Source organism: Bison bison, unplaced genomic scaffold (genome assembly GCF_000754665.1).
Source record: "Bison bison bison isolate TAMUID 2011002044 unplaced genomic scaffold, Bison_UMD1.0 scf7180017864060, whole genome shotgun sequence".
Lineage (NCBI taxonomy): Eukaryota > Metazoa > Chordata > Mammalia > Artiodactyla > Bovidae > Bison > Bison bison.
The window spans coordinates 2,676,202-2,690,399 of NW_011494632.1; the positions used below are offsets into that span (position 1 = coordinate 2,676,202).

General features: G+C 50.0%; 1 protein-coding gene across 6 annotated transcripts in view; it reads left to right on the top strand.

Annotated features, from left to right (window-relative positions):
* The window catches only part of FNIP2 (folliculin interacting protein 2), a 105,917-nt gene that overhangs the window by 71,193 nt on the left and 20,526 nt on the right, over positions 1–14,198 (top strand). For all 6 annotated transcript variants that reach the window (XM_010836088.1, XM_010836090.1, XM_010836091.1 and 3 more), the window contains 5 exons: positions 4,557–4,758; positions 5,030–5,118; positions 7,773–7,919; positions 8,035–8,204; positions 12,774–13,971. In XM_010836088.1, coding sequence (XP_010834390.1) covers positions 4,557–4,758; positions 5,030–5,118; positions 7,773–7,919; positions 8,035–8,204; positions 12,774–13,971 — 1,806 coding nt within the window. The remainder of the gene's footprint in view (positions 1–4,556; positions 4,759–5,029; positions 5,119–7,772; positions 7,920–8,034; positions 8,205–12,773; positions 13,972–14,198) is intronic.

A 14,198-nucleotide genomic window follows, 5' to 3' on the forward strand; every position in this document is an offset into this window, starting at 1 on the left:
TTCCTGCAACTTATGGAGGTCTTACAAGAAATTAGAAGTGTCTTTGTGCATTGCATGTAATTCAGAATGCCTGTTTATGCATTCTATACTATGTTGTCAATTATATGGAAAATTAATTTTAAAATAGGCTTCCTTATTAATAATTTCATCATCTAAAGCTTCATCTAGAAAGTAATGGGTATTTTCTATCCAGTGAAACAAGCTCTACACTTGATTTCTATTTCTGTGCTTGTATTTGCTTGGCAGTGTTGCTGCAGTTTTCAAAATGAGAGATTAAAAACTCTTTGAAGAACTCTAGTAACTCCCTGATGTATTAATACTTTACTGCATTGTCCACTGTAGGCTCTTCTTTGTGATAATTTACTGCCCTGGGGCTCAAGACAAAGAGCTGAGTATTTTTGTAGACCCCACAAGGGCGGGCTCTGATGATAGACAGACAAGCTGCCTCCACTATGTCTCGCCCAAGCCCTTTCCCTCTCCCACAGCCGTGACCTCTGCTGCCACCACCTGGGATCTGCTGGCCCAGGTCCCAGCCTTGCCACCTGGGGCCTCGTGGCACCTGGGTTCTGGCGTGTGGGTATGTGCCTGCCCCCAGGCTGACTGCCCAGCGTCCAAGTTCCCCGTGTGCTCAGCTGCCTGGCATCTGTGTGCGTGCCCGTGTGCATGCGTCATCACCCCATCAGACTTCACTTAGAGAGCACAAGTTAAAGGTGACCCAGTTAGGGATCAAGATCGTACCCACTGAATATTACCTCAAGCTTCTTCTGAGAGCAGCCCTGCGAGGGCGCACAGCCTGGGCTGGCCCTGGGCTTGTCCTGTCTGACACCCAGGATGGAAGGGCTGCAGGGACTCAGCACCTATCACTGCCTGTGACGATCCTTCAGTTACAGGGGTGTCGCCCATCTCCGTTGTGGCAGCACCCTTGTGGGAGTGGGGATTAGTCTCTGACTCTGGACCAGAGAACAGTGGATGCCAGAGATGTGATTGCTTCTGCTCTGAGGGAAAAGTCACAGCAAAGACTTCATTCCAGAGAGAGTTCAGGGTGGCCAGGGAGGATCTTCACAGTCCATAGTGTTGGTTGCTCGTGGACACCCACACCTCGGGGCCCTGCCATCCCACCCGGGGAGCTTTGGTGCCTGGAGACAGGGCAGGCGGAGTCGGGGGCAGTTTACCAGCTGATGCAGAGGGGTGTGGGAGAGAGGCTGCAGAGATTTCCCTGCTTAGTGGGGCTGTTGAAACCCTGAAGAAGCAGCTGTAATGTGCCAGAAAGGCTGCTGACTTGAATTATAAAACGAGTAACCAGAGTTGCTGATGAGATGTTCTTTGACCTATAGAAATGGTGATTTCATATATTCCAGTGTAATCCACAGATTCAGTGTAAGTTCAGATGACGTAAGCAGTTAGGCTAAGCAGTCCTGAGATCAGCTACGGGTCACTGAGATGTACTTAAATAGTAGAGTTTTGGCTTCATTTAGGTTCTTGAAGTATTCATAACGTATGTAAATGCTGTTCATAAGTGTCAACAAAGTTCTATTTGGTTTCTTTAATAAGAAAAATTCAGTGTGTAGCTTGGCCTTCCCTTGACTTGAAGGCCTGTCAGCTGTGTGATTGCTCCCCACCCCTCCCCTCAGTGCTTCAGCTGGGTGACCCCAGCAGATGGATCAGACGTGGGGCCAGAGCCCTGGGCATTCCCAGTGTCCAAGCAGTGAGCCAGGGCCAACAAACAGAAGCCCTGGGCTCTAATTGCAGCGTGGTCACTGAAAACCTTTCTGTTCTGAAGCAAGTCAGTTACTCTGCCTCAGTTTCCATGTTTGCAAAATGGACTGTGTATCTCACCTAGTGCCCTGACGGTAAAGCTATGGTAAAGTATTTGTGTGCATAGTTAAATGTTGAAAAACACTTTGAAGCATGCTGTCATGTAGGTTGATCTTAAAAGCATATTTACAGTAATACTCAGCCATAAAAAGAAAGGAATGTGAGTTAGTTGTAGTGAGGTGGATGAACCAAGAGCCTGTTATACAGAGTGAAGCAAGTCAGAAAGAGAAAAACAAATATCATAAATATCATATATTAATGCGTACATATGGAATCTAGAAAAATAGTACTGATGAACCTGTTTATAGGGAAGAAATGGAGATGCAGAGGCAGAGAACAGACTTGTGAGCGTAGCAGGGGAAGGAGCGGGTAGGACAAGCTGGGAAAGCAGCACGTGTGAAATAGCTAGTGGAGAGCTGCTGTGTAATGTGACGCAGGGAGCTTAGCCTTGCGCTCTGTGCTTACCTACAGGGCTGGGATAGAGAGGGAGGGAGTCTCAAGAGGGAGGGGATATGTATATCATTATGACTGATTCGAGTCGTCGTATGGCAGAAACCAACACAACATTGTAAAGCAATTTTCCTCCAATTAAAAAAAAATGATCCCAAGCTTAAAAAAAGTATATTTGTAAATACCACATGGCCTGATTTATTCCCGTTTGCATGGCCAATCCAAGACTGCTACAGACTGAAGGAAACTCAGCTGCTTTAGAGTTCAGGGGAGCAAGTGAGAGCCAACACGCTGTTAGAGCTGCGGGTGATTCTCAGAAATTCAGCAGGTGGCACCGTCTGCTGTGCTGACTGGAGTTGGTTACTGTTTTCAGGGTGGAGCTAGAGCTGACTCAGACATCTGAAGAGAGCTCGATGGTCACTGCAATTTGATTATTAGAGACCACATTGACCAAGACATGCAGACTGATGTAGGCATTCTTACTTTTGCAAAAAGGGAAGTAGGAGATGACAAAGAAGAAAGGGTTGCAAGAAAGGATTGGTGTAACATAAGCTCAGAATTTCCTCTACAGAATACAAATAAACTGGTGCAGAGAATCAAAGTTATTGGACAGGTACTGTGGGAAAAAAGAGGGAGCATTGTATGAAATTAAGTAAAATCGTAAGAGCGCCTCGACAGTTTCTTTCTGCCAAGCAAATAATTAGGATCTAGGGGTTTCTCAGAGAAAGCAGTTGCTGGTTTATTTCAATGCCTAACATTTACAAGAGCACTGGGAGACCGTGTCCTTCCCCTGGCGTGTCTGTGAGTGAAGTCTTTTACTGATGTATCAGCCACATCAGTGACATGGTCCTCTGAGGTCTGAACACGATGCCTGTCTCCTTTCCTTTTTTATCTCATTTTAAAAGAGATAGCTTTCTTGACCATAAAACTTCTGATGTGTGTATGTTTTTAAAATGTGGGTATGTTCGAAATCTCCTGTGAGTAGAGCACTAAATAACAAGTTAAAGACCGGGAATGAGGCTGCCTGCCTTGAGTTCTGCCAGCAGACGTGGCCATCGGGGTGTAGTTTGTAGTAAGGGACGTGAAGGAGGCAGCGTCCTCCTGTGCTTAGCAACAGACGAAGCTGAACACTAGGGTCAATGAGAAAGATTTACTGCAAAACCTACCTTGTGCCATGCTAGGCTCTTTCATTTGCAGTGTGATGTCACTTGCTTCGGGACTTCCTAAAGGTGGCGCTAGTGGTAAAGAACCCGCCTGCCAGTGCAGGAGACATAGATGTGGGTTCTATCCCTGGGTCAGGAAGATCCCCTGGAGCAGGAAGATCCCCTGGAGCAGCGCATGGCTACCCACTGCAGTATTCTCACCTGGAGAATCCCATGGACAGAGGAGCCTGGTGGGCTACAGTCCATAGCTTCGCAAAGAGTTGTACATAACTGAAGCAACTTAGCATGAATGCACATCCTTTGCTTTGGTGTTTTTTTTTTTTAATAGAAAAAAAAAACAAAATAATTTAAAAAATCTTTCACTCTTGCTGTTAGCAGCTACATGGTCATATGCTGGTTTTTCAGAATAAAGGAGAGACCTGGATTGGCTGTATTTGTGAGGTTCATCACTTACAACAAATTGAATACGTATTCAGTTTGTTGGCTTCGTGCTTCTCTCATCCTAGAAGCAGAGTCTTTGCACAGAACGTTAAGTTGGTCCAGGTGCTGACTATAGTAGAAAAGAGGGGGCTCTTTCTTCTTGGAGGGTTTCCCGGAGAATGTTCAAGGTCACGTGGCTTAGTCTCAGCATTTAGAGGAGTAACTTCATCTAATAGTTTTAGTAACCCTGGGAAGGCAAGCCTTGGCTGCTAGTAAATGTCCAAACGCGATGTCCTGGTCACACAGTGGACTGCAGCAGACCTTCCCTTTCAGAGAGTCTTATCTACCGGCATCTATTAGCTAAAACTGAGAGCCTGTGTTTTGAGCCAACAGATGTTTCACACCCCTTCCAAAATACCACCAGTCTGATGTAACACAGTTCAAGGGAAAAGGACTAAGTGTCTAATAAGAGGGCACTTAAAATTACTTTCAGTTCTCACTGAAGTTTCTTTTCATGTTAGGATAACACTGAGTATCAAGTAGAGGTTTTCATTTTCACAATAGAATCTGATGGAGGAGGACGGCTTAGCAGGGGATGTGCTCTGAGTGAGGACCACATGCCCTGGTAGGCTGTCAGGGTGTCATCCTGGCTTCATGGCTCATTTTCACCGTGGTCCACTGACGGCAGGGCGACCCCTCTCCTTCCAGGTCAATGGATGAGACGTTCAGCTTGGCCGAAGAAACCTGCAGTTCCAACCCGGCCATAGTCCGGAGGAAGAAGATTGCCATAAGCATCATCTTTTCACTGTGCGAGAAGGAAGAGGCACAGAGGAATTTCCAGGACTTCTTTTTTTCTCATTTCCCCCTGTTTGAATCTCACATGAACAGGCTGAAGAGTGCCATTGAAAAGGTACTGAAAGTACAGTACGTGGCCCCACAGGGCTGTAAGGGCGGCGGGCTCTCTCTACTGGATCGCTTTCCCGGGGCACGTGGATTGGCAGCAGCAGTGGTAGACAGATCCATAGGTACACTGATGCCAGTCAGCAGGTGCTCACTGCTTTGGTAAAGGGAATTACTGCCTCCCATGTGGGCTGTAACCTTGTCTCATGAATAAAGCCTGGTAGATGATTGTGAAGGAGTGTCGTCTCAGCATAAAGTGGCTTCTTTTCTCTCCACCGAAGGCCATGATTTCCTGCAGGAAGATAGCAGAGTCGAGTCTCCGTGTCCAGTTCTATGTCAGCCGTCTAATGGAAGCTCTGGGGGAGTTCAGGTAAGTTGACAGCGTTTGGCAAACCCAGCAAGGGACATTGTGGAGCAGCAACCTTGAACCTCCACATACGTGGAGACCATGACTCGGAATTCAGAGTTGGGGGCAAATTCCAACTAGGGAGCTGGCAGTTATTGGTTATTTTAGCCGCTCCTTCCTTGGAAGCTAAGGCCCAAAGGAGCAAAAAGTTTAAGTCACCAGCACCAAGTTATCCTCATGACTGCCTGAAGGACAGTCTTTGATCTGATTGTCTCTACCAGAATGAATGGAGAAAATTGATGTTCGTATGTCTTGTGTCATCTCACAAAAACCCTCAGAGTAAGCACTCTTGGCCCATTTTACAGATGCAGAAACTTGAAGCCCAGGTGTTCTTCCAGAGCACAGGTGGGGAGAGTGTGTGTGTCAGGGACATCACACTCCAGTTTGTCAGGACCGTCCTGTGCACACCTGGTGTCCTCCCCGTGAGGGTCCTCCTCGGGACATAAATCACATGGTCACCCTAGTGTATCTTTACTCTGAGTTCCTGATTGATGACCTTTGTATCCTGGAGACCAGTTTTCTAGAGGTCCTGCCCCTTGTGTCAGGCAGAAAGGTGGTCTGCTCTGAGGGCAGGTGGGATTCACGATCACCAGGCTGAGCAGGGTTGTTGCAGCACTCCTTAGAGCCCGCTTCTTGGGCGGGGAGTGGAAGTCCCCTCTGAAACAGTCACGAGCTAATGAATGAATCTAACTGTTCCTCTCTAGCTGCATAACAAAAATGTTTACAATTCTTAGAACATTAGAAGGTTTTTGTGATGATTAAGGTAAAGGCTGGTGAACTCAGATGCTGTTTGAAGCAAAGTCTCCATCCAGTCTTTGCTGAGCCCTGAGTTATGTGTAAAGTACTCCAGTAACACATGACTCATTATCTGGGGTTGCTCAGACTAAGTCAGATGTTTAAGGAATATGTGCAGCTGTGTATTTCGGTGGCAGTGTGGTGACTAGTGAACCTCCTGCAGTGTAGGCGCCCTGGGGCTGCTGTGGCAGACTCCAGGCTGGCTTGTGCTAGAGCGTCTGCACACTTGTTTAACGAGAGGTCCAGATCTTAAAGTGCAGGATCAGAGGCCTCACTGTGGATGTATGGGTCTTGTTCTTACTTTAGCAAACCGCTGCTCAGAAACGATGACAGTATGGTGTGTTAGTGCTTGGAGGCCTTGGTTTCAGTAAGTGAACCCCAGGTCCATGTGGCTGTAACTTGTCCCTCCTGCCTGCTCAGAGATGCTCTGCTTTGTGCCAAGGCAGGATCCTGTGTGTCCCAGCTCCTTGATGCACATGACCCCAAACTGAGGTCAGAATATGCCTCGTGTATATTCACCAGGGAGAGGGGATGTGTCCTAACCTCAGAGGCAGAAAGGTGGTCTGCTCTGGGGGGCACGTGGGATTCATGGTCAACAGGCTGAGCAGGGCTGTTGCAGTGCTTCTTAAAGCCAGTTTCTCAGTGGGGAATGGAAGCCTAGGCTAAGTCGGTGTGCTCCCTGGAAAGACCCCTGTGAGCCACATGGGCTGGAGCAGAGCCCGCGGCACCAGGCGTCCTCATTGGAGTGTATGTCTGCTGCGAGGAACCTAGCTCTGCTACACCTCGGTTTCTTAACCTGTAAAATGATATGACTAGACTAATCAGTTTCCTAACAGCATACTGTCCTAAGAATTTGATTCTGTTAGTCCGTATAACAATCTAGTAAATAATATAGTGAAGAAGAGACATTTATGTAGCTTTTTCATGTGAAGTGAATAAAGTGCTTTGGTTCAGAGAAGGAAGGTGCTGACGAGAAATTGGGAGAGTTGAGTTGCCTCTGGTCACATTTTCAGTCTAACATATTTGATTTTTCTTCCTTATATTTTTTTCCTGTAAAAATTGCCCTAGATTCTGACACAAGGCATCTTAAAGGATACTTTACATCAGTGTTCAGTATATGTTTCCTGAAAAGGGGTCTCTGCTGCAGCTGCTTAGCTTTTCCGTTGTGCAAATGTACCGAAAGATAATAGGGAAATGATGCACATGGCCGTGTGCCAATAAAGCTTTATTTATAATAAAGGTCAGATTTGACCTGTACATTGTGTCCTTGTTTACCAACCCCTGTTTCATATTACTTTATTTGTAGTTTTCTGTTTAAAACATTTTATTATTGGAGTATAATTGCCTTACAAAGTTGTGTTAGTTTCAGCTGTACAACAGCGTGATTCAGCCATTAGTATGCGTATATGTCCCCTCCTTCTTGAGCTCCCCTCCCGCACCCCAATCCCACCCCTCTAGGTCATCGCAGAGCCCCGAGCTGAGCTCCCTGTGCTATACAGCAGCTTCCCACTAGCTGTCTGTTTTACAGACGGTAATGTATATATGACAGTGCTACTTTCCCAGTTCACCCCCAATCTCCTTCCCACACTGTGTCCACAAGTCAATTCTCTTTGTCTGTGTCTCTATTCCTGCCCTGCACCTGACCCCTGTGTTATATTCTGCTTTGAATGCCTTAGGGGCTCCACAGATCCAGATGACTGTTTTCTTCTGGGTTCCTTTATGCAAAGGTCATCCACCACGACACCTGCAACAGTTCCCTGCTCCCCTTCTCTTCTGTAGAGGGACGACCTGTGACAGTTCCCTGCTCCCCTTCTTTTCTGTAGAGGGACGATCTGGAGCCTGTACTCCGTGCCCAGGATCGCCGAGCCCGTATGGCTGGCCATGATGTCCAGCACCCTGGAGAGGACCCAGCTGTGCCAGCGCTTCCTCAAGGAGTTTACACTCCTGATAGAGCAGATCAACAAGAACCAGTAAGGACGGCCCACTGGGGCCTTGCACGGCAGTTCCTCGCCCGTGTACGTGCTGTGGGTGACTGCCTCTTCCTGCGTTGACTCACTTGGTTATGTTTTCTCCCGTTTCTCCAAGGTTTTTTGCTGCCCTGCTGACTGCAGTCCTAACCTACCACCTGGCCTGGGTACCCACTGTCATGCCCGTTGATCACCCACCCATCAAAGCCTTCTCCGAGAAACGCACCTCTCAGCTGGTCAACATGCTGGCCAAGACACACCCGTACAATCCTCTCTGGGCACAGCTCGGTCAGTACCTGATGTGACCATTCAGAGGCCGCGTGGGGTGGAACTGAAGAAACAGCAACGTTTTCGGTTGATATTAGCCATCCTACCCAGTGATTCCCAGGTGTCACTGGGCTGGCAGGGAACAGGAGACTGGCCCACAGATTCTTCCTGTAAAGCAGGACCCTCACCCCACCAGAGCCTCATTCTGGTCTTCAAAGCCATGCAGGCCCTCTGGGTCCTCCCACATGGCAGCCACGACTCCTCCTCTGGTGGGCTTCCTTAATGTTGGCACCACTGACACTTGGACCAGAAAATTTTTTGTTGGTTGTGGGGAGAGGGGCTGTCCGTGCCTGGTCAGACTTTTTTTTTTTTTGGTAATATTTATTTGGCTGTGCCAGGTCTTAGTTGTAGTGTGTGGAATCTAGTTCCCTAACCAGAGATGGAACCCAGGCCCCCTGCATTGGGAGCACAGAGTTTTAGCCACTGGACCACCAGAGAAATCCCTGGTCGGATGTTTAGCAGCATCACTGGCCTCTGTTCACCAGCTGCCAGTGAAAACCCCTCTTCCAAAGTTGTGATGGTGAAAAATGTCACCAGACATTGCTGAGTGTCCCATAGTGGGCAGGACACCCCCTGGTTGAGGCCCACTGCCCTAGAGAGGGTGGACTGGATAGGAGGAAAGTCAGAAAAAAGCAAGTAAGCACACGCTGTGATTCCATTACCTTTTAAGTTTGAGCTGAGGGCAGAGACCTTGTCTTTCTGTCCACCGCCCCCTGGGCTACTTCTCTGAGCTTCGCGCTCAGGCCTGGCACAGGGACCTGGCATGCCACGTGGTGGCTGGCGGAGCATGGGCTTGTGAGACCAGGGCTCAGGGTGGGAGAGGTGGGTGCCAGAGCCTCTCACCAGCAGAGCCTGCAGTGACCAGTCAGGGTTGCATACCTGCTCTGTCCCACGACCCCGTCCGTCGGCTGGACCCAGGGCTGGGATGCCAGGCAGCTCACTCTTGGGACGCCTGCTGCCTGTGGAGGAGGCAGGTTATATTGAGAATGTCCTGAGCACTCCTTTGGTGGGGTGGGCAGAAGCCAGCCCAGAGAGAGAGAGAGAGAGAGTGTGCAGTGTGGAGGGTGAGGGCCAGGGCCAGACGGCTGGACTAAAACCCTGCCTCCTGGGCAAGCAGCCTAACCTCTGTGCCTCTACTTCTCCGTCTGTGCTATGGGATGTGATGACTCACGGCTGCTGTGGGAACTCCACTGCTTATCTGTAAGTGGCCTTATTGTCCATTCTGCTGCTGCAGCTGTTAACATAGCAGGGGCCCCAGGAGATAGAGGAGTGAGTAGAGGGGGTTTTCAAGGAAGACACACTTGTTGTTCAGTCACTAAGTCATGTCTGACTCTTTGTGACCCCATGGACTGCACACCAGACTTCCCTTGTCCTTCACTATCTCCTGGAGTTTGCTGATTCACGTCAGTTGAATCGGTGATGCCATCCAACCATCTCATCCTCTGTCATCCCCTTCTCTTGCCCTCAATCTTTCTCAGCATCAGAGTCTTTTCTAGTGAGCTGGCTCTTTGCATCAGGTGGCCAAAGTATTGGAGCTTCAGCTTCAGCATCAGTCCTTCCAATGAATAGTCAGGGTTGATTTCCTTTAGGATGGACTGCTTTGATCTCTTTGCAGTCTAAAGGACTCTCAAGTCTTCTCTAGCACCACAGCTCAAAAGCGTCAGTTCTTCGGTGCACAGTTAGAAGGGCAGCATTTTCCAGAAAAGAATTGCAGACAGGGGACAGGCACAGCAGACTTGGGAAAGAGCATATTCTAATAGTAATGAAATGAAAGCTGTCACTGTGAGCCACACTCTATTTCAGGTGCTTTCTGCACATACTAATTAATTAGAGTCTCATTCTCAATCTGTTGCTGCATCCTCACTATATTACAGATAATAAAGCTGTCTTTCTCTGTGCCCTGGGTCATGAAGTGTGTGAGGAGGAAGGAGGGTGTGTTTCCCACGTTAGGGGGATCCTAGGTGCAGATGAGTTAACTGAAGGATTTACGGGTGTCCTGAAGGGGTTTGTTACAGCCCATCAGCACAGAGGAAGGAGCCGGGAGCCCAACTCCTGGGTCGTTGGGTTCTTCCCAGGGAGGGCCAGGCACTGCCGTTCTGGTTGTGGACAACAGGCTTGAAGAAAAACTTATTCAGCAGTGACAGAAGGGGACCAGATGTTTAGAAAACATGGTGTTTCTTGGTGCCCAGTCACCTATTTTAAAGGAACATGAATTGAGCGGTATACATTTAACTAGAAAAGTATACTTCTACTTAGCTGTGCTTGCCATGTGAAGTTTAACTAATTGATATCAGTTCCATGTGTTTGGTATAACTAGGCAGAGTCCCTTCCTCTGGGCCCAAAATCCTCTTTCAAAGGAGAGCATATGTTCTCAGAAGTACCCCCCAGCATCCCAACAATCCAGCAGGGCCTGCTGTGGACACACTGAGGACGGGGTGCAGCCTGGGGTACAGTCACAGGGGAGAGCTTTATGAAGCCAAGGGTTAAGTGATGGTTGGGTTTCCAGTATTACAGAACATTGAGGACTGTAATATTTTGACAGGGAGACACTTATTTCAAATGATTGTTATTATTATTTTTATTATTAAACATTCACCAAGTCACAGCAAACAGGAACATATAAATGCCCAGGAATATGCCTGGTGCTAATGTACTTGTAATCACAGTTCCTCAGTCAAAGAGAAGGTCTGTCTTGAATGATTTCAAGGCCCGTTTGAGAGTTTGCCGGGACGGGCCCTACTGCCACCTAGCTCCGCCCGTGTTCCCGCTCATCTTCTTGATGAATACTGGGGCCGAGTTAACAGTAGTGTCGTGTGAATCCCTGACACGGCCGTGACACCCCAGCCACAGCAGACGTGATCACAGGAAGTAGCAGTAACATGCTCTTAGTCAAGAAAGTTTTCTCAAACAAAAGTGCTTGTCCGGAGAGCAGCTACAGTTCTAAGTTATTTTCAATTCTTGCATGGTTTCTCAGTCAGGTACAAAGCTTCCGAGGTAAAGTTCTACTAGTTTGTAACTTAGTCCTTTTATAGAGGGGATCGTGTGGCTACACTTCTGCCTTGCCCGTTACCTGTTCTCGGAGTCTATTTCTGGGAATCCTCTCAAGAAGAGAGGACCCACTTCTGATGGGTCCTATCACTTTCTGCTCAGTCTTAACCTTATGGCACCCCACTCCAGTACTCTTGCCTGGAAAATCCCACGGACAGAGGAGCCTGGTAGGCTACAGTCCATGGGGTCGCAAAGAGTCGGACACGACTGAGCAACTTCACAAGAATTGTCTCCCCCCTCTCCCTCTAGATGGAGTCCAGATTCCTGAGTTCTTACCTGTAACTGTCACCATGTACCTCCTCTCCTTTACTTAGGGTCGTTGCACATTTTGATTTATACCAGCATTCTGATTATTCCCAAAGTGGTTTCTGATTCAGGGTTGCTCCTGCAGAGATGTAAGGGAGATAAATCTACGTGAAACACTCAGCACTGTGCCTGCAGTCAGGAAGTGTTGGCTTTTTGTTGTAATTGTCAATATTATTATCAAAGTACCAGAGATACACCTTACCAAGGGTAGTACTCAGATTTTATGAAATGCAGTAATTTTAATAGTCAGGCACTGGACAGATACCTGTGATGAGAAGCCTGTGCTGCTGGTTCTCAAAGGTTTGCCTTTCTTCTACCTTAAGCCAGTTTTTAATCAGCATGTCAGGATACAACTTATGGCGCGTTTTTCTCCAGTAGAATTTCCATATGACCCAAGAGTAAAAAATCAGATTCATTATTCATGCCCAAGTGATTTTTTTTCTTGTTAATCAAATTGATTCCACTTGATGCTCCTGTGTATTGAGCAAACCATTTCATTAAGTATTTTGAATTGATTCACTGCACTTCTGCTCAGAGATCCCAGAATTTGGATGTAACCCCAAGGCTTATTGTCCTCGGATTCTTCTAGAAAAGATCTCATCATTCTAGTTTCCAAAATAAATGATTTGGTTTGGTCACAAATAAGGGCTCTGGCTTTAGCCGTCCCTGGGGAGAAGGGAGCCAGCTGGCCCACTGACCTGCATGGTGAGACCCAGCCCGCAAACGGGGGCTGTGTGCATGGCACTGCACGCAGCCCTGGACCCAGTGTACACGCTGGTGCTACACCCACAGTACACACCCATGCTGCACCCAACATACGCCGGCACTGCACCCAGCACACTCCCATGCTGCGCCTTGCACACACCTGCACTGAACCCAGTGTACACACTGGTGCTGTACCCAGCATATCCCTGCACTGCACCCAGCATACACCACACTGCCCATGAGCACCCAGAGCAGGGCTGCTCCTGACCGGCCTTCCCAGGCAGACTTTCCACCCTAGAGGGAAACGAAAAGATGGTCATTCTAGGAGTTAACGACTCCTGTGTGTGTGCCTCGGGTGTGTGCAGTGAGTCTGGTCTGGGAACACGGCATCCGTGTTTCTCCTGTTCAGGCTGACACAGCCTTGAAGCGCTCACCCAGATGACTGTGTCTTTGTGTCCACTTGGCCTCTAGGCGACCTTTACGGAGCTATCGGCTCTCCAGTGCGGCTGACGCGCACGGTGGTGCTGGGGAAGCAGAAGGATTTGGTGCAGCGCATACTGTACGTGCTGACCTACTTCGTGCGGTGCTCAGAGTTGCAGGAGAACCAGCTGATGTGGAGTGGGGGCCCCGCGCAAGGCGAGCAGATACTGCACGGGAGCAGCATCACCACTGCCCTGGAGAGGGGGGAGGTGGAGGAGTCCGAGTACGTGGTGGTCACGGTGCGGAGTGAGCCTGCCCTCCTGCCGCCCACCCTGCCCGTGACCACAGCCGAGGGGTTGGCTGGGGTCCCGGTAGATGCTGACCCCAGAGACCTGTGTCCCCAACTTGATGGAGAAGGAGGTGGGGCTCTGGAGAAGAGCCTGACAGCCCACGGCACGTGGAGACCTCAGGGCGCATCATGCGGGGAAGAGGAGAGTAAGGAGCCCCCTCGAGGCGGCTCTGCGAGGCTCCCCAGCGGTGCAGGTGTAGGTGCCGGGCTGAAGATGAGCCCTCCAGCCATCGGGGCGGAGCCAGGAGGGGAGATGCCCAAGAAGCTGCCAGACCGGTCGGCGGCCAGGCCATGCCCTGATGGACGTCTCCGGGACAGGCCGCCCTGGGAAAAGGTCACCTTCCACATTGGGAGCTCCGTGTCTCCGGAGTCGGACTTTGAAAGTCGCACCAAAGCAATGGAGGAGCGGCTACAGGCCTGCAGGTGTGCGGAGCCAGAGCCGGCACAGGGACCCCTGGCCGGGCCTGGGGCGGCTGCTGACCCAGCCCAGGAGGGCCAGGACCAGTGCACTCTGATGTGCTCCCGGTCCCCTGGGGTATCTGGGGTGGGCAGAGATGTCAGGACCGAGGCTGCCGTGGAGGTTGCTGGGGCTCCGGGCGCACCTGCCACCCCATGCGCACCTGCCAGCCCTGCAGGTGCGCCAGCAAGGCCGGGGGGTCAAAGGGGCAAGGACGCAGACGCGCTCGTGACGAGCGGGTGCACCACTCCTGTGCCCAGTGGCGATGCCGGCTTCAGGGTGGAAGGTGGCCTCCCCCGGAACGAGAGCTCCGACAGTGCCCTCGGAGACAGTGATGACGACACATGTGCAGCGGCCTCGCCGGACCTGGGTCCTGGAAGTGATCCTGATGCGGACCATGACCAGAGCGAAGGGTCACTGGAGGTGGAGCTGCCGCTGCCCAGGTAAGGCCGGCGGAAGGTAGAGTGGACCGGGTCAGATGCTGCCTGTCCGGCCACTGAGGGATGCGGTGGTGGTGGGGAGCAAGGCATGTCATCTCTCGCCATCCTCAAGGAAGATCTGTGGCCATGGACGCCCAGCCTTGGAGGGCAGAGGGTGGATGTGGTGGTGGGTTACACCCCCAAGCAGCTTTTCCCCTGCCTGTCTGATAGGACAGCTTCAGGTGGTCGGG